General features: G+C 39.1%; 2 protein-coding genes across 5 annotated transcripts in view; both read right to left on the bottom strand.

The window, feature by feature from the left end:
• LOC102198436 (RCC1 and BTB domain-containing protein 1-like) overlaps window positions 1-12,436 on the bottom strand; it is a 14,611-nt gene extending 2,175 nt beyond the window's left edge. Inside the window, exons 1-12 of one of the 2 annotated variants that reach the window (XM_005733871.1) lie at window positions 12,172-12,436; window positions 9,981-10,228; window positions 7,304-7,454; window positions 7,055-7,221; window positions 5,478-5,636; window positions 5,276-5,383; window positions 3,750-3,892; window positions 3,483-3,673; window positions 1,976-2,102; window positions 1,709-1,860; window positions 1,368-1,498; window positions 961-1,160 (exon numbers count right to left, since the gene is read on the bottom strand). In XM_005733871.1, coding sequence (XP_005733928.1) covers window positions 1,113-1,160; window positions 1,368-1,498; window positions 1,709-1,860; window positions 1,976-2,102; window positions 3,483-3,673; window positions 3,750-3,892; window positions 5,276-5,383; window positions 5,478-5,636; window positions 7,055-7,221; window positions 7,304-7,454; window positions 9,981-10,106 — 1,503 coding nt within the window. In that variant the 5' untranslated portion in view covers window positions 10,107-10,228; window positions 12,172-12,436 and the 3' untranslated portion in view covers window positions 961-1,112. Of the gene's footprint in view, window positions 1-960; window positions 1,161-1,367; window positions 1,499-1,708; window positions 1,861-1,975; window positions 2,103-3,482; window positions 3,674-3,749; window positions 3,893-5,275; window positions 5,384-5,477; window positions 5,637-7,054; window positions 7,222-7,303; window positions 7,455-9,980; window positions 10,229-12,171 lie in introns of those variants that run through there. The other variant, XM_005733870.1, reaches the window with a different exon arrangement.
• A 335-nt stretch (window positions 12,437-12,771) lies between these two features.
• kpna3 (karyopherin alpha 3 (importin alpha 4)) overlaps window positions 12,772-26,737 on the bottom strand; it is a 19,998-nt gene continuing 6,032 nt past the window's right edge. For all 3 annotated transcript variants that reach the window (XM_005733867.2, XM_005733869.1, XM_005733868.1), the window contains exons 3-17: window positions 25,589-25,678; window positions 24,364-24,393; window positions 24,190-24,242; window positions 24,006-24,101; window positions 22,353-22,438; window positions 19,537-19,623; window positions 19,251-19,420; window positions 18,889-18,933; window positions 18,611-18,742; window positions 18,393-18,521; window positions 17,982-18,086; window positions 17,632-17,703; window positions 17,172-17,334; window positions 16,961-17,055; window positions 12,772-16,845 (exon numbers count right to left, since the gene is read on the bottom strand). In XM_005733867.2, the coding sequence (XP_005733924.1) occupies window positions 16,747-16,845; window positions 16,961-17,055; window positions 17,172-17,334; window positions 17,632-17,703; window positions 17,982-18,086; window positions 18,393-18,521; window positions 18,611-18,742; window positions 18,889-18,933; window positions 19,251-19,420; window positions 19,537-19,623; window positions 22,353-22,438; window positions 24,006-24,101; window positions 24,190-24,242; window positions 24,364-24,393; window positions 25,589-25,678 (1,452 nt within the window). In that variant the 3' untranslated portion in view covers window positions 12,772-16,746. The remainder of the gene's footprint in view (window positions 16,846-16,960; window positions 17,056-17,171; window positions 17,335-17,631; window positions 17,704-17,981; window positions 18,087-18,392; window positions 18,522-18,610; window positions 18,743-18,888; window positions 18,934-19,250; window positions 19,421-19,536; window positions 19,624-22,352; window positions 22,439-24,005; window positions 24,102-24,189; window positions 24,243-24,363; window positions 24,394-25,588; window positions 25,679-26,737) is intronic.

Here is a 26,737-nt window from a genome sequence, read left to right as displayed (position 1 = left end):
TTTGATACATATTTTTTCTGTAAGTTGGTAAGGAAGAACAGTCTTTATGACATTTATATTGGTAAAATAAAACGACAGTTGAATAGCAGAATAGTATAAACTATGAAAAGTGTATAGTAAAATTATACCAAACATGCACTACAAGCAGAGGCAGTTTCACTGTGACTGGCAGTACAGAAAGATTAAACTTTTGGGATGAGCACTAAAGCACAATAAAAGGCTCTGGAGACTCGTTTTTCAACTTTTTGAAAAAAACTTTGGTTGTAATAGTTTAATAGTTTAACTATACTTAAGAATAATTCATCATTAATCATTACTAACACTGCATTTAACTATGCAGCGTTATTAATTTGTTACATCCATGGATTAAACACAACTTTGAGACAATTTTCTTTTCTTTTTTGGATTTGGTTTTTTGTGTGTTGAAGAATTTTGTTTTTAAAACAACAACAAAACACATTATTGGGGGAAGAAAAAGTGGGTAGTTCAATTCCCACTGACTTTTCCTTGGACAACATACTGCAAATTGCAACAAAGCAATGTATATAAAGAATTAGCTTGATAATAATAATGTGTGTGTGAATGGTTAATAATGTGGTATAAAATTCTTTTGAGAGGTCAGTAAGCCTAAGAAAGTGCTTTAAATACCAGCCCAAATACATTCATTGTCTATATTTATCCACCACTTTTCCCCCACTGTTTAAGCTTGCTAGCATCACTACCTAATGTGAATCACTGCCTGATTTGAGTCATTTTCCTGCACATAAGGTTCACCTGCCTGTGGTGTCTGTCAGGTTCACATATGTGTGACTCACAGTGACGGTGACAGCTACTGTTGGAAAACCAGATGCTTTAGCATTTATGTTCTGTCTAATTTGTAGCCTAACTGATTAAAGAAGTGTGGGAGCATTTTCAGGATTTCATATTAATGCTAATGTAAATGTAATTAACAGCACACAAGTCATAATAAAATGAATTTCAGACTTTATTGGTAGGTCCTATTAAAAGTTCCAGACGGCCATGTCTGGCTTTGAAATTGAAACCTATGCTAACAAATACGTTCTATTACCTCTGTGCAGACAGGCTAATAGTTTCCCTCTTGTTTGCATTATTTATGCAAAACAGGCTGCTGGCTGTAGCATCATACTGGCTGTACAGACCTGTGAGTGAAATCAACCTTCTTACTGCATTCTCAGTAGGAGTGAATAAGCTTATTTAGAAAACAAAGATTTTCACAAAACAGAACTAAGGGAGCCAGCATTCTGTGATTTAATCTAAAATATCAATTTTACATGTGTTAAAGTAAAAAGAGCTTTCAAGGACATTTGCATATTATCACACATGCAGCTGATAGTTGGTAGACTAACCTCTGCATCATAGCGCACAGCGGCAGACAGCAGAGAAAAAGCATTTTCGACGATGATTCCCCTCTTGATAATGTGCTGACACAGGCGTTTTAGGGGGTTCTCACAGTAGGAGGTGGCCAGATCCAGGAGCCCTGAGCGCACACAGAACCACACAGGACTGGAATTATGATTATATTCAAGAACTTTTAGTTGAAGTCCCTTTCACAGAAATAAAAAAAATACAAAGAAGTAATAAACTCATGACAAATAGATATCGTTGTTACCAATATCACTGATACTAGGTCATTGGGTAGTACTGAAATCACTCAGAGATCATGTGGTGAAGTGTATGTGAGACTGACCAATAGCATCCTCGGGAGGCAACTCCACACTGTCTGTGTAGAGGAACTCCAGAAACGAGCGGTACACAGGGTACGAGAACTGGTCTATTTCAATCACCTCCTTCATGTCTTCGTTCCAGTGAGACTGGAACATTGATCTGAAATGTTCACACCTGCACAGCAAACGATACAGACACAGGTGTTACAAGAACCATTTCTGCGTGCTTCTTTTTAAACGGTTTATAACTCCCATAACCCGATAAACCAGCTTGGCTGTTAAATTCAAACCTGATCTTGAGAACTGCTTTGTGGACATAGATGTATTTTCCATCAACACAGAACTTGAGATCCGCTGTCTCTGGGTTGTCAAACTCCTTTTTCAGAGACTGAGCCACAGTCAAGAAGTCATCGTGTTCTGGAGGGGAAAAAACAGCACACATACAGGTCCCACAACACTCAAGCTCTGGCAACAGAAAGATAACAACTATAGCAATGAGACCAATCCCACTTCCAAAAAGGTGGGAAGCTGTGTAGAAGACACTGAAAGATTTTCAGAACCTTTAAACCCTATATTTGGTAGACAAAGACAAGACAAAGACAGCATTACACATGTTGAAACTGAAACTTTTATTACTTTTTGATAAATATATGCTCGTTTTTAGTTCGAGGCCAGCATTACACTTTTAAAAAATGGACAAGGACAACAAAAAACGTTGTAAGGTGTTCTCTAGTTAAATAAAATAGAAAAAAATTTTAACAGCGTGCATATGTAGTGAGAGCAAAACTTTTTTGACTCCTCCCACAAAACCCATACCTAATTTAAATATGGTTGTTGTACCCTTCAAGGTTATCTTCGTGCTCACACTGGAAGCCCCATTCTTACCACTTGCCTGGAGCTATCTGGGATGCACACTGCATCCCTTCAAATGTGACGCTGAAAAAAATCACATCGGGACAAAGAATTCCCTCGGTCACTTTTCTAACCAGAAGCCTGACTAGGGAGTAGGATTTGGTCTTATCCAGCTAACCTCAGGGTTAACTCTGGGTTCTCTGTATTATGTAAGGCAGTTTACTTCTTTCCAGGATACATTGCCAGCTTACACTGTAGAGATAACCTGCTACACAGTAAGTTTTCCTGTTTCACTTTAGAAAGCTAAAAATGTTTACTTTAGTTTTTATTAGTTTGAGTGTTAGTTTTAGTCTTTCTTTAAAAATTTAGTTTTCAAAGTTCACAACATCATTTCATTTTTTCCAAAAGTCTATATTTTATTTGTATTTTTTGTTAACTAAAATGTTTTTACATTACATCTTTACCTAGTTGTGAACCACCTTTGTGTGACCGCTTAGCCTGATTCCAAGTGTTGGGATAAGGAAAGCCAGATAATGGAATTAAAGCCTGGGTGTGCTGAACTTGTTTCGTAATACAAGCCAGAGATGCGTTGACTTCAAGATTGGACTTTCCAAATGAAAACTGCTCTTTGGTCTCCACGTTATAGCCAAAGAACCAACTTTCACTTTTCAGTGAAGGTCAGTTTGACACAAGTTGGCATGTAAGACTTCCAAGGAGAGGTGCACAAGAAGATGACATTGAAGAGAACAGTGGAAAAATAAGGGAAGGTTTTTATCTTTTATGGACGGAGTCAATACATTTTATAATTGCACATCAAATAAAAAGAGCTTCATAAAACAACAGTGATCTATAGCCATACATTTGTGGTTAATGGAATGAAATCCAAAAATTAGTAATATTACATAATTAGTGCTATCCTTGGACTCTTTCAGATCATTCTCTTACCCACTGAAAGAAGCCTCCACATTACTGAGGGGGAGGCAAAGCAGGCAAAGACATCATCGGTGCAGGCAAAGTGTGTCAGGTGAGGGAGCACTATGGACTGGCCCCTGCACTGGCCCCACATGTACACCTGACCGCTCTGGGTTTTAGCAGCTGATGTGTGTGTGGAGTGACAGGAAGCAATCTCTACAATTCTGTTAAAGGAGCAGAGAAGTCAGTGGATGGTGGTGCAGGGACAGGATGAGTTAGATGTGTGATGCTTTACCTCACCTCTCTTTCTCAGTCAGAATCTGAACTGGGCTCAGCTGGTTGCTCTTGTTGCCAGTGCCCAGTTGTCCATATGTGTTGGCACCCCAAGCGTAAAGCAACCCTTCATCCGTTAGTGCCATGGAGTGTGCATATCCTGACACGATCTAGAGAGGGGGAAAAAAAAATCAAACAATTTTCAATATAACGTAGTATTTGAAACTCTTGTCTACAATAAATAAAATAATTCCAAATTATTAGCAACATTTTTTATACATTCTATACTACAGATGTGCTTATTACAGCCTCTTAATTGTGGTTTCAATTCTATTTTATTTATACAGCACCAAATCAAAACAATAGTTGCCTCGAGGCGCTTTATATTGTAAGGTAGACCCTACAATAATACAAAGATTCCTGTGTAAAATATTGTATTTTGGGAACTTCACTCCTTTTTGGACAACATACAGCATCACACTCAAATTCTGGTGTTTTATAATTACTCTGGCAGTAGTTTTACAGGAGTGCTAAGATTTTAAATCATTACTGTAAAGAATGCTCATTTAAGGAAAACAAAACAAAACATAAAAACAAGTGAATATAAACCCAACTACAATTTAAATAAATAAAGTCACAGGCCCTGCATAAATGTTCATATCTAACATAGAGCTACTTATGCCATTTATTCTGTACAAAAGAATATATAAAATATAAAAGCAAATATAAACTGTAATCCAAAATGTACAGTCTTTCATACATGTGCAACAAACAGTCGTTCGTACAGAACTCATGCATGACGAGTTCTTCACTGTGAGTGAGGAAGACACAACGGTGGAAGACCAATAAAACGAAGCTAAAGCTAAAACTATCCAGAGCTCCAAGCCTGCTATAATCCAGCAGCCTCGGTATGAACAGTCAAAGGACTGAAACAGTTACAAGGACAATTTTGGAGACAAGCGAAATAACAGAAACAGGTCAATACCCTGCTTTCTGTTGAAGTTTAGTTAAGTATATATTTGAAGAAATATATTAGTAAATGATGTAAGTTCCTGACATTTGGTTTGTTATAGAATTTTGTAGTAACTGCTTTTGTACACCACGATAATATGACAGCAATTCATTTTCATTTGTTTCAGCGAAAGAAACAACTCACTGCAGTTTGGGAGGAATAGTAAAATTTACTAATTTATTTATGAAAGTACTTTTCTGCATTAAAAAAACAATAAGAAAAGGTCTAACCTTTGATATTTTGGATAGAGATGTTATTATATATCATTTTAGATACTGGTATGTGTGGATTTTTGTTTTCTATGATTAGCATACGGATTATTGAGTTTCTGACACAAACAAGTCTAATGATTATAATCAGTTCATTCCTGAGTCCTTGTTTTTGCCAAATTCCCTCAAGGCATTCCCAAGAGTTGCCCAACCCAAAAACATCAGGATCTAGCTGTAGTTGAGGCATATAAAAACATTAGAATATATGTCTTTTTTTTTTAAAAACTTCATACAAATTGTTTCACAGTAACCTGACGTGTGTAATCTCACACCTGTTGCACACATAAACCCTGCAGACCAACAAGTCGACAGGGGGTCAGCTGGTTCCCATTGTTTCCAAGTCCAAGTTGTCCGTTGCCGTTATAGCCCCAACCGTACACCTAGAGAGACAAAAAGAGAACATGAGTGCTGCTTCAGTGAGAGTAAGCCAATACTGTTTCATAAAGCTCCAGGATAAGTTTAAAAAAAAATCACCTCTCCATTGTCCACTACTGCCAGGGATGAGGTCTGACCACAGACGATACTCACAGCCACCTTGTTCTGCAGGCAGCTGGACACCCTGCGGGGTGTGGGCTGGTTCGCTGTGGAGCCTGAGCCCACTTGACCACAGTTATTGTAACCCCATGCATACACCTGCCAGGCAAAAAGATAAAGTTAAGAATAAGAACAGGATGAAATTCTCTATGAAAGCCAGATACTTTAAAAATAATTTGAAAAGGTTATTACCCCCTCTCACTTCTCCTTTGAGTCAACAGATTTATCTTAAGGTCAAAGTGACAATGTAATATAAAGCTACTTAAAATGATAGTTCTTACTGCTTACATTGTTTGTACTGACAACATAAAGGCACACAAGGAATGATATATGGGAATTATAAATATCACATTATGGTTTGCATCCAAATATCATGTCACATTTGACCTCTGACCTCACTTTTATATTTCACATCTTTTTTTTAAGCCGACCCCATAATGTGTTACATCTTTAAAGAAAATACTGTAGAGAGAAAGAATGAGCTGCATGGTTACTGTCAGAGATGAGGTATAATATTATATATGTGTGGAAATATGTGTGTGTATGTACGGATGCATACATGTATATATACATATATGTATGTATGTGCATGTATGTATAACTTGTACATATCTTTCTTGTGTAAATGTAAATTTGTCTGTTATTGTGTAAATACTTACGCTATTGTGTACTTCACACACATGGAGAAATGCCAGACTGCCTTTCATTGTTCTTGTAACAGTGACAATAAAAAGCTATTCTATTAAGCTCAAGTTATTCGCGTTATTTAAGTCATTTACAAATCAATACCTATAATCTTTTACCTACTCCTCCATAATGTTTGAAATCAAAGCAAACATGTCATGCTACCCTTATCTCATTTTTAGTGTACTACAAACGTATGCATTTATATTTTATTTTTAATAACATCATTTATGAAAGTATGTGTGAAACAAAATGACATGTAAATATATTACACTAAATAATATAAAAATGTAAATACTGTACAAAGAGTGAGCTGACTTGGCTCATGTTTTATGGTTATTACTGTTTTTTGTTTGTTTAATTTTTTTGTAAGATTTGCAAGAACATGTCAGCCATGTTCACAGCAGTGAATGATGGATTTATTAAGATCCAAATGTGATTATTGTATCAGCTGTATAACAAGAAAAATACACAGACTCTCTAGCTACCAGGATAGCTGCATCCCTCATATTAAAAACAGGGGGAAAAAAAAGTTTGACCAGCCAGGCCAGGATCTAACGGAGCTCACTAACTGTGTGAAGCAACTCGAAGCACAATACATTCCTTGTGGCTGGGCTTATTTTTCTAGGTTCTTAACTCAGGGGGCTCAAATGTAGCTGTGACTGGAATACGGGTAAGTGTTAGGGTCCATTAACTAGGTAACAGCTTTAGTCAGAGCAGAGTCACCTGTGTAACTAGAAAAGTTTCAAACAGGCGTCTGTATTTCCCTCTCTGTAAATCTGCTGTAAAAGTAAATTCTTTTTGTCTCTCTTCTTTAACTCCTACAAACTCACTTCTCCTGTATCAGTTAGAGCCATTGAGTGGTGAGAGCCACAGGCCACCTCTGTGACCTTCTTATTGAGCAGGTTGGCAGACACGAGCACTGGAGCTACTCCTTGGTTGGTTGTCCCATTTCCCAGTTGGCTGTAGCCATTATGGCCCCAGGCAAATAGCTCTCCATCTGAAATACAAAGAGTTTAGTCATTCTCCTGCACTTTTTAATCCAACTGTAAAGAGGAGGATTACATCTTTTGTTAAGCTACCCTCTGTGGCCAGCAGGATGTGGGGTCCACTACCGTAAGTCAGGCTAACCACCTTTCTGCCACTCAGGAAGTCCAGTTTTTTGGGTACAATTGTGCTCAGGCTGTCCCCTGTTCCCAGGCAGTTACTGCAGTTCAGCCCAAACACAAACACCTGAGTGTGGAGGTCGGGGGAGAGGAAAAAAGAAAAAAAGAATTCAGTGTTGATTGGTGATAAGGAGTGCTAAACAGACAGCGCCAGTCAGCTGAGTAGGGAACGGGTCAGAGTACAAACACAGAAACATCAACACCAGCAGGCAACACTGAGAGGAAGATGTGTGTTAATTGTGCAATAACACAAATATAAAAGATCATTTTAAAAGAAAGTTGCATTTTCTTTCCTGACTTAAATTCATTACAATGGTATGAAAAATCTTTTTACACTTGACAAAGTTCCCATTCACAAACCTCTAAAAAGTGTTTTTCTTATCACAGTGGTACCACGATTTAGCCACTTAGCATGTGTTAAAGCAGAGGTGCTCACATTTCCAGGAGCCAGGGAAAGGACCCCCCTTTCTCCTAAAATCTTAACATTGATTTAGCTGGCTTGGGTTTCGCATCACCTGATAATGTAGACTGACTCAAATATTTGTTAATGCTTATGAGCTAGATAATGTGCCAAGATACAAACCAAAAGGAGTGATTTTTTGCAGCCTTACAAACAAACTAACATAGAATTTCTTCTGGCCAAACAATAACATTTTTTCTTATTCATTTATTTATTTAGTTGGTTAGTTAGCTAACCTTTATTTAACCAGGAGAATATGACTCACAACCACGTCCTTGCCAAGAAAGACAGCAATACAAACAACAGAGGTGTGTGTGTTATGCAACTCAGTTTTATGCAAATACACACAGAACCCCCCCCCACACACACACACACACAAATTAACTACACTAAAATACAGCTGATTAAAAAAACCAAAACTAACCAAAATGTAAAACTAAAACATCAATAAAGCCTGAAACCTCAACAGTCTTTATAATAAGTCAGTGTCAGTAACGAGGGTAATAATATTCAGGCAAAACATTTTCAGGCTGAAGGAACTGCAGTCTCTTTAAGTTCATTTAGTGAGACCAGTTCCTTAAATGTAGTTCATTTTGCATCTGATTCTAGGAGTAAGGAGCTGCAAAGTTTAATGCTCTTTCTCTAAGTTCAGTGGAAATCTTTAGAGCACACAGAAGATACGAGTCTTGGGACCTAAGGCAACAAGTTAACAAACTTTCTGATCAATGTAAGTCAGTAAGATGGGAACAGACCAAGATATTATCAATAAGACTATATCGGTGGTTGAGTCTTCAAAATGACAAAGCAGATCACCCGACCTAAGCAGGCAATGTACAGCATGTGACTCTTAAAAGCTTTAAGGTTTGTAATAAATCTCAGTGCTCCATGATAGACAGAATCCAGCATATGTAAGCACAGTGAAGATCCCCTTGCATCACCATAATCGAACACTTTCACAAGAGTGGAATCAACATCTTAAGAGGTAACGACACACAACACGGTATAAACTGTGTATATAAATTTTATTTTAAAAAATGTTTAAACCCCTTAGCTGGGTTGCAGAATCCTGGAGAACCACTGAGCTAAAACACCAACAACATCAAAGTAATTCAAATCATCTAGCTAGCTACTGCAAGTTTTAGTACTAATTAAAAAAGGATGAAAGGACCAGAGATCCATCCTTTTAAACAACTGTCTTGAACCCTTTAAGCTTATTTTGTAATTTTGGCTGTAAAATTACAAGATAATTCTCATCTTTCAGGAGCATCTTTTCAGTGTTCAGACAGCAGAACTTGGGAATGCTTTGTGAACCGTGATACACTGAATATCCCTGTAAAGCCTGCCTTCTTTTCTTTCCGAAACTTTTTTTTTTTTTAACAAAGCCTTTGCTAAAAGGGGTCATCTGATTGTTGGGGGTTTCTCGGTTTTCTCTGAGTTATTGTAGGGTCTTTATTACCTTACAATATAAGGTGAAGCGCCTTGAGGCACCTGTTGCTGTTCTGTGTTACATCATGTGAATAAATACTTTTCAGCAAGTCTTAACAGTTTTGAGCTTTTTTAAAATGGCAAATAACTGATTTTCAACACTAGCATTCAACTGCAATCTTTACACATCAGGCTGTTACAATACAACATTTAAAATTGTTATTATTGTTATTTATTCTTTAACTTTTGGTTCTCTTTATGGTCTCCAGATGAAAAATCTGGTTCTTTCCCTGGAGCTATTGTCAGAAATATTGAGTACTACAGCTTAAAACACACAGCTACTGAGAGGCAGTCTCTGTTTATCATGCTACAATAACACTGACATAAAAAAATGCAATGCAGTGTAAGCATGCTCTGTGGTGGATTACCTACTGTAAGCATGTTTTCTTCTACCACTGATTAAAGTTGAATGCGCTGTAAACTGAACCCAACAGCTGTTTTCAAGGTAGGACACTCAAACAATCCACACTAGGCAGAATGAAATTATAATAATGTAAACATGAAATGTAGCTTAAAGGCTAAAAACGTGGAAAAACAACAGGTCATCTGACTATCAATTATGCAACATGAAGCAAGCTTCAAAGCTTTCAGTCATCTTGCTCTTGATTAACACACAACCACAACCCCGTTTTCCCTCTGACCCCTCACCTCATCATCATTGGTAATGTAGATGGCCTCATTAGCAGATGATCCAAACACGCATGCTTTCCGTATGGAAGCGAGCTCCTGAGGCCCCATCAGGCTGAAAATGGGCCACTTGGTTACATCCACCATGGTGTCCTCACAGTATATGGCAAGGGTGGCAGGCTAGAAGGATGAACTTCAATCCACAGGTGGGACACGGGACAGGGAGAGGGGGAAGGTCTGAAGAGGCAAGGCTGCCAGCGCTGCAGTCACTGGACACAAACACAAGCAAAATTGTAATGTCTTCCAGATAATCATCTCTTCACAATATATTGTTAGTTCAGTGTAGCTTTAATTCAAAGGGCTTCAGGTTTAAGTCAAGGGTTTTTGGCTTGTTTAAAAAAAAAAAAAAAAGAGTCAATGGCTGTTTTGGAAGTACAGCCATTTTCATACATATTCAGAAGTTTTATGGCCAGATAAAGGCTATTCACTTGTTATTTCATGACAAAATGTTTAATTTACATTTTATTGCTTTTTATTGTAATTTTAAATATGAGGTCCAAAGAGACATCAGTGCAAGTGGAGGAGGTCATCATTAGGTGGAAAAAACAAAATAAAACATATCAGAGATCTAAAAGAAAAAAAAACTTTAGGTGGAGTCTAATGAACAATCTGCTACATTCTTTAAAAGAATCAGTGCACCAGGAACCTCAGCAAGACCAAAAGGCCTGCATCTGATTCTAGGAGTAAGGAGCTGCAAAGTTTAATGCTCTTTCTCTAAGGTCAGTGGAAATCTTTAGAGCATACGAGTCTTGGGACCTAAGGCAACAAGTTAACAAACTTTCTGATCAATGTAAGTGGCGTGGCTACGTCTACAGCCTGTCCGCAGCTCGGACACAAGCATTTCACTACATGTTGTGCTCTGTATAATTGCTTTGTTTGTTTAAGTTTATATGGATGCCAGTGGAGCTAGGCCACTACCGTTCATTGGTGATGTGACTGCTCACAGAAGCAGCAAGGTGAATTATGACGTGTACAGCCTTTACTTCTTGCTCAGATTCAAGCAAGTGCTACAAAAATTATCATTTTGCTCTTCACAACCGATATCAGATGACACTGCGAGCTGGGCAAATGTAACGTTGCATCCTTACTTTTATTTTCCCCGTAGCTTACTCTAACTCAGTTTTAAAAAGTATAATTCTGCTTTGGAGAATCTTCTACTTTATATTCATCACAGACATCACACACACACACATGCTGTTTTGACTCTCACTTATATGGTTATGGGTAAACACAGCTTATGATCCTCAAGGTCTTAAGGTTTTCAGATAAAATGGGTGTTAAAAGCGTAGTAAGCCGGGTCACAGAGGTTCTTTGTTTGGTAACAACACGGCTAAATCAGTGTTGTGCTAAACACTAACTAAAACTTTAAGTGTAATATCTTTGCTTATTTTGGTAGACTGTAATCAACAGGATTTATAAAGGGGTCATATATAAAATAAAGAAATGACCTTTGTTGCAATAATCTTTATGACTCTGTGTTATGCACCCACATTACAATTGCTCCGCACCTTTAAGGTGACTTTAAATATCCCAAAAGAACTGTGATGTTCTATTTTTTTTGCTGCCCTCTTGGCTAGCTTTTTCTTGAAAAAGCTATTTTAAATGTCAGACTTTCTCCCTGGATAAGTAAAGGATATATAAGAGCCTTTTCCCCCTGTTAAAAGCGTCTACCTTATGACATGAATGTTCTTTCTGACTAAAACTAACTTGGTGTCATTCAGAAGAGATACGCTTGACAAGTAATTTACAACACTTTAAAGACGGACTATTCATTTATTTTTGACAAATGCCGGAAATCCCTTTTTGACACAACACAGGCGTCATCCCGTAAATACCCACCCCCTCCCACCTGCATCATGTGTAATGATTAAAACCACTCGTAGTTACTGTTACATGACCACAGCTTGCTGTTTAATGTTTGCTATTGTTAACAAAGGGATTACTCAGCACAGTGAGTCCAGCTGACGCATCATAACACACCGTGAATGCAGCTGGTACTTGACGTACCCGCCGGGAAAATCGGTACTAACTTATCTTTTAATTGGCTACAGCTAGCGTTTAAGATTTTAAAAAACAAACAAACCACATTTCAGTTTGATTGTTTTTTTTTTTTTTAAAAAGCTACAACATTAATACGTTCTCGTTGACTCACCCGTTAGGCAGGTCCGCTTCTACGGCCGTTGGCGCTTGCTCCTGGCCGCCTCACCATGGCACATAACGGCTGACAGTCCGTTTTCACTTTCTGCCGTGGCCGCCGTGCTCAAGTGCGTTTATTTGCGGAAGTGAGGAGAAAAATAATGTCACGTGATTCTAAGACCAGCGCAGTCGATTGCAGATTTCACCAATATTTCCCTTTCGCCTCTATCCCCACCTCGCATTTTCCTACCAAATCTAGCTGTGGTTTTCAGCTAGATTAGTATGCAGTTAACCTCCAAGTAGTACACTAGATTTCGCATTCATTCGCCGAAGAGGAATATAGAGGAATATTTGGTCAGGTTTAAGAAAAATAAGACTTTTGTTAGATAGTTATTCTTTTATGCCGTATCCAAAATGCAACATGGATATAACCAGAACTTAATAAACACCTAGGATTTGAAGTTGGAGACATCTGGTCTTTTGAAGCCCAAATTTCAGAATTAATATTTTTCTACTCAGGGAGTTTTTTTTTTTGTTTTTTTTTTATGCGGTGGGGAGACTAGTAGTGCGTTTGTGTCTGTTATTTGGAAGTGTAAAGAACAATCCTGACGCACAGTTTAAAGTACTGTATTCTTTAATGTCTTAAACATCAGTTATGTACATTGCTTATGTCAGACTACATAAATAAAAATCAGATTTTACCCAGAGGTACCAGAATCAGCAGGAAAAACATCTTCTGAAAATAAAGTTTGCCTTACCTCTCTATAATAAAAGGTCGTTCTTTCTCTGATTGCATTTTCTCATCATTGAAATATACTTTTGAGTGTCTCTCCCTCTTTTTTGTCAGGTTTTTTTTAAAGTTTCAAGACAACTGAGTGCCCGGATCTGCAAAGGAAGCTTTTGTAATGCAACCAAAACCTTCAGATCTAAGTGGACATTTTAGTCGCCTGTTCTTCCAAAGGTCAAGAAAGAAGTTAGCATCCTCGCTCAAGAGATGATCCATTCTCAGATTTGCTGTGCCTCTTTAGAGTTATTGATTACATATTCTTCCAAAATGCACCATGTTATGTAAAATACTTGTACTTCACCCCCCTAAAAAAAACAAAAAAACAATTCCCCACGCGGTTAACTTGGTGCATTTGGATCTGGGTCAAGCAGGATTAACGTTCCATTTGGAGGCCTCTTATCTTATTTTGCTTCTTTTTGTACTCCACAGGAAACCCAGATTCAGTGTTTGCTGTCCAAGTTAATCATTGAGTGAGCCAGTGTGTTCATCAACACTCACGTAAGGATTCGGCTAACGGAAACATTCACAGCACAAATGAGGCATTTATTCCTCTAATCTAGTTTTCAGTTGTGAATATGTACAGCAGAGCCAAAAGTCTGGTATAGTCTACATTAGGGTGGCAGAGTAAAGTCTAAAAATTACTTGAAAGACAGCCATGAACCACAAATAAATATCATCCAATTAGCTGCTGAAATGTCTGACCTATAAAAAGGACAAGCCAAAGAAAGGAGAAAGTACTTTACATTTGCTTTGTCATAACAAGGTGGTCAGGCTGCTAAAGTCACATAAAGGAAGCGATGCTCATCTTTAAAATATATTCAGAGCACGTAAAAACTGAGCTCAAAGGGAGTTCAATCTTCCTCACAAACACTTAGATCAAATGAATCCCTGCAGAAAGCAACTCGCACCCATACAACTTAAAACAGCTACCATATGTGTGAGTCACAAAAGCACGAAAGATCCAACGGCTAAACAGCAAGTTTATTTTGGTTAGGATCAGAAACACAGATCATGTCCTGAGGGTCAAAGATGAAGAGGAGATATCAGAATCCCCCCCAACTGAAAAATGGCAATGATGGCTTGTGGTTTTTCCAAGAGAAAGGGGGGGGGGGGTAAATGGTCGGGATGCATGGTGTCATACAATGTTCAGTGAGTGACATTAGAAGGGAAGCAAGTTACTCTCCAACAGCGGAGAGCAGCATTGACCATTTCTACTGGCAAACTCCAACAACAAGGAGACTACGCGTTACTAAAGCCACGTCCCCTATTTAGAGATTCTCCAGTCACTCAGTCTCGTTTCTATTCGATAAAACCTAGCTGTAGTTGAAATGAAAAACAAAAGGCACAATGATTTTCAACTCATTCTCGTCTTTAATATGCACAAGAGTTGAAAGCATCAGTGAGCCACCTTAAAGAGAAGAATTCAATCTAAAATTTATAAAAAGATACAAACAATCAGAGGCCAAAACGCTGTCTGTTGCTTTTCTCCTATTATTTTATTTAAAACAACTTTTCATTAGCAAGTAAAAATCTTGCAACAAACATAAGCTTGTATCCAATGCGGATACAAGGCAACGAAATTGTAAATCTTTAAAGTGGCTCGGTCTAGTCTGCTAGTTCATGACTGTACACCCTCTCTATAGTTTTGTTCAGTAATAAACAGCTAGTCCCAAAAAAACCAAAAAACAAACAAACAAAAACGCCTGGGCTGCTCATAACAAGCCCACTCAGTATTTAAAGCCCCGATGTGACCCCCAGCCCCACCCCCCCAATCCCCACCCCAAACCCCAGCTCTGAACCCCTCTAAGTAGTTAGCAGCCAACCGGGGGGGTGGGATCATTAAGTCTTCCAGACCAGGGCTATGATTGGGATTAAAGTTTGACACATTTACCCCAAGCCTGCACATTAACCAGGACACGGCATGGTACATTTTAAACAGCCCGTCACCACTACAGAGAGAGGAGGAAAAAACAAAACCAGCCTGTTCCAATTTATCAGCATGTCATCACAATACATATGCAAGTCGAAAGTAAAAACAATAAAAGAAATATTGCTTCAAAAAGGAGAAGAAAAAAAATAGAGACCCTCCCCAGCCATCTTTGACAGTTATCGTTCTTCCAATGACTGTCAGCTGCAGCAGCTTTGTACAGGCTTTATGTAAATATATATTCATTAGACGGCAAGGAGAGATACACATCATGTTTTTGTACAGTTATTCAAATTGAGTGATGACATGTGACCTCTTTATCGAAAGTAGTTAAGTAATGTAAAGATCAGGTCCTGCACTCGTTGTACAAGTCTAGTCTTCAGTGAGTGTAGGTCCTTTTTGTCGTTTCTGCAGTCAGACATCGTTATGCCTCTCAGACGTGTGCATAAGACTGAAGAAAACCTAAAAAATAAAATAGTAATACAAAGGAAGCTCCACAGACCCAACCAGTAGAAGCAGAAACATGAAACCAATTTGTCTGTAGCGAAATTTTAAAAAAAAAAAAGAAAAGAAAAAAAGGTCATATTGCAATTAGGATGATTTTAGCTTTAAGTCGTTTTCTTTCTATTCGTTAAACCCCCTCCCTCCATTCAGAGTTTCACATTACAGGGGAATCCCGAGCAAATAGTTTACTGAATCCCAGGACGTGGCTGAGCTCAGAAGGAGGATGTCCTGTGGGTGGCGGGGGGAGATAAACGCTACAGCTGACGTGTTCCTCTTAAGTCTCTGTGCCTTCGCCCAAAGGTGATTCCTCCCGTGACAGGTATTCACATCCGTTAAAATAAAAATTTTGCCGCTTTGCTTAATCAGTAGCAGGCAATTAGCAGGTCTTAACAGTTGTATTGGGGGAAAAAAAAAAAAAAAAAAAAAGAATTATGGCATTTTCTTCACATTTTTGATGTTTTTTAAAACGAACAGTAAGTTTGATAATTCAGCAGAGGTCACATTAAAAAAGTGACGCCATTGAGTCAGAAGTCCCGTCAGTCAGTTTGCCACGGAGTCCTCTTGTTGCCTTAGAGCCCTTTCGCCCCTCCACCTGCCCAAGGACTCTCCTGGGAGGGCAGTGGGGGTCCGTGGTTAATCATGGCTAAGCTCTGGGATTAACTCTTTAAACTGGGCGAGAGAGAGGATATTGGTGTGCCCTGGCTATCAGGAATCAGTGTCACGAAATGTATTAATGTATGTACTTGTAGTATGTCAGTGTGCATGGGTGAAGTAACACTAGAGGACAATCCAGGGAAGGGGAAAGCACAAAATAAAGCACAAACAAACAGCAGTATTTCTTCCCCATGAGTGATATGATGGCTTCTAACTGAAGTATGCACACAAATTCTTCTAAGTGTCAAAAAAAAAAGTGCGTGTATATGCATGCGTGTTCATGTGTCTAAAAATGTGCTTATATTTTTCCGTCTTTGTGAGAACTTGACATTTGGCAATTGAATCTTTCCGTGAAGGCTTTTCCTTCCTTCTGGTTTCCTTTCTGTGTGACATTTTAGAAGCACTGGCAGAAAATACTGACAATCTTCCTGATGCAGGTTGCCAGATGGTGAATATGCCTGTTGGATAACAAGGACTCCTATGAAGGGTTGCAGTGTTCTGTGAACGATGACCATTTAAAAGAAGAAGAAAAAAAAAATCAAAAACACCCCATAGTGCAGAGATGGGGGTGGGTAAACCCTTCAGTGGTGAGTTTCCATGTTGACGTGATGCTAAGTATATCCTTCTGTACCAGGTTGCCAGATTGGAGGAGAGATGGATGAATGTCTGGGGTGATTACAGAGTACCCGTGCAACTGGTTGAACCAAACATCCTGGTTTTTAGAAATTAAACTCCTTTGTTTGCATGTTGGAAGCTGGATCAAAATTGAAGGTTCCTCCTTGAGTAGTTTCAGGAATCAAGCTAGGATCTTCATCAATCTGAAAAAAAAAAGAACAAACATTGTAAGATCGAATGCTAGAGTAAGACATTGCCCAAAAAGGAAAACAAATCCAAAATAACAGAAAGTGAGACGCATGGTGGCGGTTAACTCACATCGTCTCCTGAAAAGTACTGATCAATAATCTCAAAGGCTAGTTTGTAGATATCCTCATTCTCATGCTGCTGCAAATTTTCTATCTTCTCCAAACCTGAAAGAGACAAAACAACAGTTTTAGAAACAAACATTATAAAAAACTTCAGTAAGATAAACAATCCAATTACACCAAGTTTCTGAGAGGGTACAAGGAAACCATCAAACACAGACCTCCACACTCCTCTATGATCTCAGCAATAGTACTGGCTTCATCTCCTGCCATGATGAGAATATTTTTCAGGCCATCCAGGACGACTTGCACCACCTGGGAGTCCTTCACGGACAGCAGGTTACAGAACGGAGGGATGACATTCTGCTCCACTAAGAACTCCACCTACACAAACCCACACATACACCACATCCATACTTGATTACAACATAGGTACATGGTTACAAGTGTGGAAAGTGCACTCACAGTGACCTTCATAACTTAAGTCAATGTTGTGTAGCTTCAGCCTACAATTATTATTTTTCTGCTTCTTGAAAGAAACAATGAGGCAAACATTTCCTACTGCAGTGAAGAAATGCAGTTTGTTTTTTTCATTAAAACAACATACACCCATTTCACTGTAGCAAATCTTTTTAAACCAAGTACAAAAAAAATCTTGTCTGGTCCACAAGCCAAGCTCACCTGGTCTTTCCTCCCACTGATGGTGAGGTTGCTGATGGCCCATGCTGCCTCCTTCTGAGTGCCAAAATCACCCTGTAGAGAGCCAGGCTGTCACCAAAATGTACTACACAGCAAATTGCCAAAATACACACAATATGTAGGCCAAATATGCATTCAGTCTCCATGTCTACTATCAGAAACTGTTCTGCTTTCTGGCTAGAAAATATAAAAAGGTAGCAGTGCAACTAAATGCCAAGATGAATTTATACATCGTGTGTCTGGTACCATTCGGGGACAGAACTGAACAGAAACTAGAGAAAATCCTGAGCTTTCCCCCCCCCCTTTCCTCCAATTTCTAACCACACACAAACCTTAGCCAGTTGGTGAATGATCATAGGAATCAGACCAGCATCAATCACAGCTTGGACTTGCTGCTGGTTCCCAGCTGTAATGTTGGACAGGAACCAGACTGCTTCCTGCAAACAGACCAATCACAAATGGTCAAAAAAAGACTGCATTCAGTGTATTATATAGAATGAATCTGCTTCAATAAAAAATATTTTAACATTTCACCTAAATAATGGATTTTAAGTACAGATTAGTACCAGTTTAACTTTGAGTGTAATTAAATAAAATAACTACATACAACAAAAAAACTTGCTCCCGTTACATTATCTGTACAATAAATACTACTTTACTCTCCATTTACTTTAATGTAAAGCTATAAGAAACTAGAAGAAAAAGCATAATGAGCTTAAAGGCTGAGGCTGTGGATCTCATACCTTATTAATTTTTTCTTTAGGATGTGTGAGCAGGTTGGGGAAGTGTGACAGAACATCACAGTTGAGAACCACCTGTGTCTGCTCATCTGTCCCCGTCACAATGTTTCCCACTGCCCTCAGAGCTGCCGTCTGTAGTTTGTGAACAAAAGAGGAATACAACTTCAAATAAAAATTGGCTTCAGAGTGTGGACCGGGTGGGAGGACTGAATTAGTCTTACCTGAACTTTCACCTCCTGATGGCTGAGGAGAGGCACAAGAAATGGAACAACTCCAGAATCAATGACCATCTGAATCTGCTCGTTGCCTCCGTCCGTCAGATAGGACAAAGCCCACACTGTGTCTACTAGGATCTATACACAGAGTCAGAACACGTAAGAATTGAGACAGTTACTATACTGCTAGAACTGAAAAAACTAAGCACTAAATTTTGTCTTTATAATTTATGTACATTAGTAAACCCATAACTTGAGTAATCACAGCACAGCCTGATACTTACATTTATGTCGGTGTGATATATCAGCACACAGAGGGCAGGCAATATCTGTGGGGAAAGAAGTAGGTTGTGAGTGGGTTGGAAGTGGGCAAAGGAATAGATGAAGGTAAAAACAGGAGAAAAAAAACATCACAAGAGGAACAGCTGTCAAAACCAGACTTCAATTGTCAGCAAAAGCTTTCTAGTCAGAAGTTCCCTGGGGTGAAGAGGCTGATTTGGCTACTGAAAATGTGCTGTAAAAGCTCAGCGTGACTCAGCCTGCTGTGACAGAGTCAAATGCAAAGAAACAACCATCTGTATGGCACATGAGAGCTGGTACACACACGCACGCACGCGCACACACATACACATGCAGTCACACCCACCTCTTGCACAGTCTCCATGGGTGGTGGTGGATCCTTGTTGCGGCAGAGGTTAACAATGACCCAGGTAACATTACGGAGGAAGGTGATGGGGATTGATGGATTGATGAAAGAAAGCAGGGGCTTGACCACACCCAGAGAGATGACATAATCCCTGCACTGTGGCCCATCACCTGATTGTGCAAGGGGGCAGAGGTCAACAGAACTCTGGATGGTTGCTTCCAAGCAGTATTAAAATAAATAAAAACAAAATAAAAAACAAGCACATCTATCATAGAGGGACACTCACCTATAATGTTTCCTAAAGCCCACACAGCCTGTTCACATACGTTCTGGTGAGGAGAGTGTAGCAGTCGCAAGAACAAGGGCACTGCATCTGCAAGCACAAAAATTAAACTATCAGATGTGCCCAGGGTGATGCACTGTTTATTTTGCCACCTTAAATGATCAGAATCTAGCAAGGGGGATAAAAACAAACAAACAAACAAAACATGAGTCCAAATGTCCACCACTTGTCTTGCAGAATGAGCCAACAGACTTTTGCCTTACGCACAGTAATGTGTTGAACTATCATTACATCTGCTCCAACTCTGCAACCATGCTGGACCACAATGGGTTAAGACACTTGTATTTCTATAGAGACTAACAGAGATGAAACTGACACAGACACCTGATTTGTTTAGGACTAACAGTTATTATGGAGGGGTGAGATGAATGGTCATTTTTCACATACCCCCCTCATACAAGCAGGTCCTCTCCACTTTAGAGATGGTTCTGGATTATGAAGAAAGCTTTCAGCTATACTCCAAGTACTACATCTTCTAGACAATAGGCTTCTATGCTAATCAATACAGCTTTCTACAGGGGCACCGTAATGGCTCAGGTGTTAAATGACTATAAAAAGAAAATAGCCATAACACATGGTGTAATGTGTTATGGCTATTAATGAAATGGTTTGGTAACTGGCTCTACGCACTCACTCTCAAAATGCTGAGGACCTACACTCACTTCTGTTTCTTTATGGTCACAATCACAACTTGGTGATGTGAAATCCAGACATTTGATTCAACTTACTACGGGAACATAAACATGCATGTGTTACAATCATTACAGTATGATGCTATGACACACTATATTGCCAAACGTATTTGCTCATCTGCCTTCACATGCATATGAACACGAGTGACATATCATTCCTGATACATAGGGTTTAAAATGATGTTAGCCCAGCCTTTGCAGCAATAACAGCTTCAACTCTTCTGGGAAGGCTTTTCACAAGGTTTAGGAGTGTGTTTATGGAATTGTTTTTTACCATTCTTCCAGAAACACATTTGTGAGGTCAGACACCAATGCTAGATGAGAAGGCCTGGCTCACAGTCTCCACTGTGATTCAACCGAAAGGTGTTGTGTCAGGCTGAGATCAAGACACTGTGCAGCTCTTCCATGCCAAACTTGCACATCCATGTCTTTATGGACCGTTCTTTGTGCACTCATGCGCAGTCGTTTCAGAACAGGAAGAGGCTGCCCCCAAACTGTTCCCACAGAGTTGGAAGCATGAAATTGTCCAAATTGTCTTGGAATGCTGACGCATTAAAAGTGCCTTTCGCTATAACAAATCCTAAAACACAGCCCCACACAATAATCCACTAACCCACTACACTTTACCATTGACACAGTGCAGTCACACAAGTACGGTTCTCCTGGCAACTGGCAAACCCAGACTCATCTATCGGATGCCAAATGGAGAACAGTAATTTATTGCTCCAGAGAACACGTCTCCACTGTTCTAGAGTCAGTGGTGGTGTGCTTTACACCACTGCATCCAAATCTTTGCATTGCAATTGGTGATGTAAGGCTTGGATGCAACTGGTAGGCCAGGGAAACACATTCCATGAAGCTCTTTCTACACACTGTTCTTGAGCTAAAGGTGATGTAAAGTTTAGAGGTCTGTAGTAACTGACTGCAGAAAGTTGGCGACCTCTGTGCAGACCATCATGTGTCTACCACTTTTTGGCCGAGTTGCTGTTGTTTCTGTCATTCCCAGTAGCTTCCACTTTGTTATAATGCCACTAACAGTCAACTGTGGAATATTTAATAGCAAGAAAATTTCACAAGTGGACTTGCTGCACTGGGTACATCCTATTATGGTACCAAACTGGAATTTACTGAGCTCTTGAGAGCAACCCATTCTTTCACAAATGTTTGTAGAAGCAGCCTGCATGCCTAGGTGCTTGATTTTATACACATATTAACATTGATGCAATTGGCACACCTGAATTGAATGACTGAATGAATACTTTTGGCAATAGTGTACATTATATTGTGTGACACACTATTCCAATCCAACACTCCATTTGGTGCTTAACTGAACTCTCAAATGTAAAAAAAAAAAAAAAAAAAAAAAAAAAAGGATGATTGTGGGATCTGTATAAAATGTGTGTCACATAGATGTTGGCACTCAAAGTGCCTTGGCAGTGTTTATGCAAATTTTGTCAAGATTGGCCCACTCATATAGAGAAAATGGAAGTGCAATGCAAATATATACATACGCTACAACCATTATAGTTTGATTCATTCGATGCACTGGCTGGACCATAAAGAAACCTTTTGTCTAAACCAATTTGTTCATGATCTTCAAAATTTACAAATTTATCATTAAAATATGTTAGACCGATAGCAAGTGAGCACAAAGCTTTCCCAGCAACAGAAAGGGATGCTGTGTCTTTTTTTTTTTAAATGCCAACATGATTAAATGTGCCATGTAGACGTCTAAGCATAAATTACCCCTCATTATAACTCTCAGCAAACATGCATGTGTTTAATATGGGGCTTTTCATAATTTCAAACTAAGTTGTTCCACATCTCTAACAGCCATCTTATCTTTTGAATATTAAACATGGTTTTAGCTATAGAGTCATGTTAGTTTTATTAGATAACCATGTTTTACTTTGAGGCAGAAAAAAAAAAAAGCATTATCCCAAGAACTAACTAAGCCTTACTGGGTGAAAAAATAAATAAATATGCTTGCTTGGCAAATTGCAGACAGAATATAAACACAGACTGAAGGGGTAACACAGGGGAACATGAACCGTGGGGTCAGCTTACTGGATTTCACCACAGCCTGGGTCTGTGCTGACGTCCCAGAGGCAATGTTGGTCAGAGCCCAAGCTGCCTCAAACTGAAGCGACGGGCTGTAAGACAGAGGGAAAACAAAACCAGTTAGAAAACAAAGTAAGCTCATTTATTCTGCAGTAGACGAGACAGAATGGAAGGAGCAGGGATTAATAATATACATGTGCAACCCCCCCCCCCCAACTTGCCATTTCAAATTCTTAACATTTGTTTTGGGCCTTCTTTAACTAATTAGAGCAAAACATGCTTTAACCAAACTGTGGTGCTCATTTAGAGAACCGAGTTTTCAACGGCTGGCTTTTCAAGAAAAAGATAACTACAACAGCAGAATTAATACAGGTAGTCCAAAATCTTGTGACAGATAACAAATCTGACACCAGAAAGGTCTAGAAACTGTATCATTCAGTTTAACTGCACTCAAAATGGAGAACCATCATTAAAATGAGTTTAGGAAAACTGATGCAACACAAAATAAAAATCACACACATAAAAGTGATTCTCACGCCACCCACCAGCCAAATGCTAGCTAATTGTAACAAAGGATGGTAATTCCGTCTTCCCAAAGAAATGTTTCATCAGACAACCTGCCATGATCTGAAGTTTCTAAGTTTCACCTTCTGGGATTTAAAAGAATAAAACAGCTTCTTTTTGGGAGGTATCCAGTTGTGAAGAGACCCGCTTTATTTCCTGCCCTGCCAGGCATTCACAGATAATTTATAGACCTCTAAAGGATAGGTTGTCCATTTTTAATTGGCAGAGGTTTTCATGCTGTAAATTCTATTGTGAGGCTTTACATCAAGCTGAGCTGGCTTGGGTTTCTGCCACAGCGCTATGGCAACATATTAAGGGCTGCCCTGAATACGATTTTTGGGTTCAGGAGCTTCAATAGTAATCAGCAGTGAATATTTTAAGGGTACTGCTGCTAGTGCCACTCACTGAAAACAACATACAAAGCAGTGCTGTGTCTGCCATCCGAGAGCAAAAGCTTGTCATTGTAGTGCAGCACTATTGAGCGTTTATTCCCTAATTACTTGTTTGGCACTTTTGGGGAAGAGGGGGAAAAAAAAGAAAAAGAAAAAATGGGGTGTTTAAAGCTGCTAAATATAGCCACAGCATTGGCAACAATTAGGTGAAGTGAAGTGTGATGATCGCTGGCGTGGGGAGGAATAGAGAGGGGTAAAAAACCCAAAACCCCCCTATCAACTAGTTTAATAGTCCAGTCCTGATGTACAAATGTCTAATAATGTCAACATGATGCTATCAGCTGTTAGTTGCCATGGTAAAATCTTTACAATTACTTCCTTACAAGCTCTTTCACTCGAGTTTTTCATTCCTGCCCCCCCCCTCAGTGGACACAAGGTCCTGGGAATTGGGGAACTCCGAGAGACAGGAATGTTGATATATTTGGCTTGGTTTGTACTGAGAGGATGAGCCAGCTGCCCTGCATGCCTCCACACACTCTAACGTGTGGACACAGTGGGAAACACTCATGCACACAATGATTCTACTGCAGCAGAGAAATGATGCAACAGGATCAGTAATAAAAGTTATTACATTAACAAAAAGCTAAACAAAATAATTTTAAAAAACTTTCATAAAAAAGTACTACTTAGGAAGCACACTTACTTGTCATCCCTTTCCAGGCATTTGACTAAAATAGGCAGGATCCCAGATTTTATCAAATCATCAATGGGAGGATTTCTGTCACTTGAGAGCAGTTTTCTAAAAAAAATTGAATGCAAAAAAGTTAACACCAGAAAACACAAGGAAGAACTGATATTTATACAAAAGTGTTTCATCAGCTACTCACCTGGCTGCCTGTACAGCACTGAGCTGTACAACCGCATTATCGCTGGTAGCATTCTGCAGTGAACAAGAGCCATAACTGACATCAGCATAACTAGCCAAAAGTTAAGGTAGCACTGCTGGTACATTTGGGAAAGGATTCAATATTTGTTAAAAGGCGCGAACGAGATAAACGTACCTGTAGAATGGCATCGAGCGTAACATTTTGCTAAGCAAAGAGAAAATGAAGAATATTAGCAATGTCGTAATTTGCTAAGAACATGCAATCAATAGCAAGTGAAGAGCTAACGCTACACATTGTCACTATGGTGCATTTTATTCGTTATTCGGGGTTAATTATAACAAACTAACTAACTTCATTAAATTTACTAGACTGGACAGGAAATCCAAAGTGTGGGATCATTTTGAGAGGAAAGACTCCAAAAAGATGAAGAACATTGCAGACCAACTGCAAAGATGGCTCATCATGTGAAGACAAAAATTAGCCATTTGCATTAACGCTGCATAGCCTACTTGCTGTTTTGTTGTGACACATTCAGAATCACTACAGATTTTGCTCGTATTGTTAAACAGTTGGCTTGGTTGTAAGATTTACATTTTACAAAGTAGTGCATTACAATTTTGTATTTCTTGTTACTGCAACACATTCTTTCTCTGCCTCACAAGTCAAATAATAAACTGGTATTGTAAATATGCACCTGCTAGTTCATTAGGGAGCACCTCTAGTGCACATATGTGAAATTCCTGGTTGCTTTCAGATAATACTGATGAAGACAAAAAAAAAAAAAAAAAAAGCAGAAAGCTGCACATTCGACCTTTATATCAGACTACCTTTGTTTCTGACAATCCAAAGGGGTAAACGGTTCTTCTGGGCTTTGGTATGGGGTGAATGAAATGTTTTATACCCAACTACAAGACTCTAAACAATGTTGCAAAATTCTTGCAATTACAGTGAGTCAAAGTCTGTACTGAGATTTTATAAGACTGGGATCTTCTATGGCATTAGTCACTGTTAAGTCTTAACAGTGTGATGAACCCTCCCTGCTTTTGACACCTAGTGTTCAGGCTTCTGGCAAGATATTACACAATGTCATGCTTTTTATTTTTCATCCTCCCCTGGTTGTATGAGAACTATGCAGGCTGAATAATAATAATTTGAAAAAAAATTAAGTGGGGTTCCTCTCAGTATCACCTGGCATACTAATTAACAACCTCGTCATCTAAAAAGATGAGAGATTAAAGTGGGGTTTTTTTTGTTTTGTTTTTTAAACTGGAATCCTATTGACACATCCCATACGCGGTACATTGCCCGCCTTTTTAACCCTTCTGACCTGATATCCATATAGTCCGGTTTCGCTACATCTCGCTCACTCAAATCAAACCCACCACACACCGACACTTACCCCTTTGAAGTCTGAGTCGACATCAGAGTCCTCCAGACTCTCCTCCTGCGGGACATTTCTCTTCTTCAGTAAATGTTCGTCTCGTTTGTTCTGACAAGAGGAAAAAGACAAGAAGACCAATGAGAGGAGGAGATGAAAGCATTCATTAATGCATTCATGAATTCTTAAACCAACAGTGAGTCTAGGCAGAGCGTTTTTCTCTTTGCCAAACTTTTTTCATTTTCTGCAGGATATCCAGCATGCCAGATGAAAAGAATCTCGTATCATAGGGGTTAATCCAGAAAAGAATGCCTGCAGGAGAACCCACAAAGCAAACAGACGCTGAACCTTTACCCTTTAACCCTCAACACACTCGGCGTCCCCATCAAACGTTTTCATTTGGTATCAATCTACAGGACATGCGAGTCAGTGGTAGGAGGAGATTCCCTTGCCCTACATTCCAGCTCAGAGTGCCGATGTGCGTCACTGATGACTAATCAGCTAGTGCAGTGCTTCTTGTTCCTCTGATCCAAATGGAATGTACCAGACTTGAGACCACCTCAGCAGTAATATTTTATGTTTCAACATCCCCAGCTACTGAAGGCTGTGCTGCTTTATGCATTGGTTTACCAACATTCTCCGACTCTCCCTGAAAGCACAATGCCACAGTTTACCACGTGTTAATTTGAATTTCAAGTTTAGGTCTTTTACATCTTATACGCTTCTTTTTCTAAGTGTGGTGATTATATATGGCAACTGTCTTAATAGTGTTCAGTTGTTCAATGCTGTGTTGCTAAGAACAGATTTTTATAGAAATGTTACTTGGAAACAGTCAATATAAATTTCTCTCACTTTACACTAAATTAGAGTAGAGTCACTTTCACCTTCCACTAACCAGATACCCCTCCAATATGGGGAGACTGGGAACTACAAAAACACAGGGACAGTGTGTCAATTTCACACACGTGGTTAAAATGAACATGAGATGAACATGAACAAAAACATGCTTCTGGATTTCTTGCAGGTTCTACAGAACCCCATTTGCCCTAACCAACTGGCCTAGGGTCAGTTTAAAAATAAATAAGCAGTCAATATTTTCACATTAAAATACCAATAAAGGTCCTCTATCAAACCACATATGCAAAGTTTAAATGTGAAGAAAATGTTTCT

Source organism: Pundamilia nyererei, unplaced genomic scaffold (assembly GCF_000239375.1).
Source record: "Pundamilia nyererei isolate P.nyererei 1_Seehausen unplaced genomic scaffold, PunNye1.0 scaffold00055, whole genome shotgun sequence".
In the NCBI taxonomy this organism is placed as follows: Eukaryota; Metazoa; Chordata; class Actinopteri; order Cichliformes; family Cichlidae; genus Pundamilia; species Pundamilia nyererei.
This window is presented reverse-complemented; position numbering and strand designations above follow the sequence as displayed.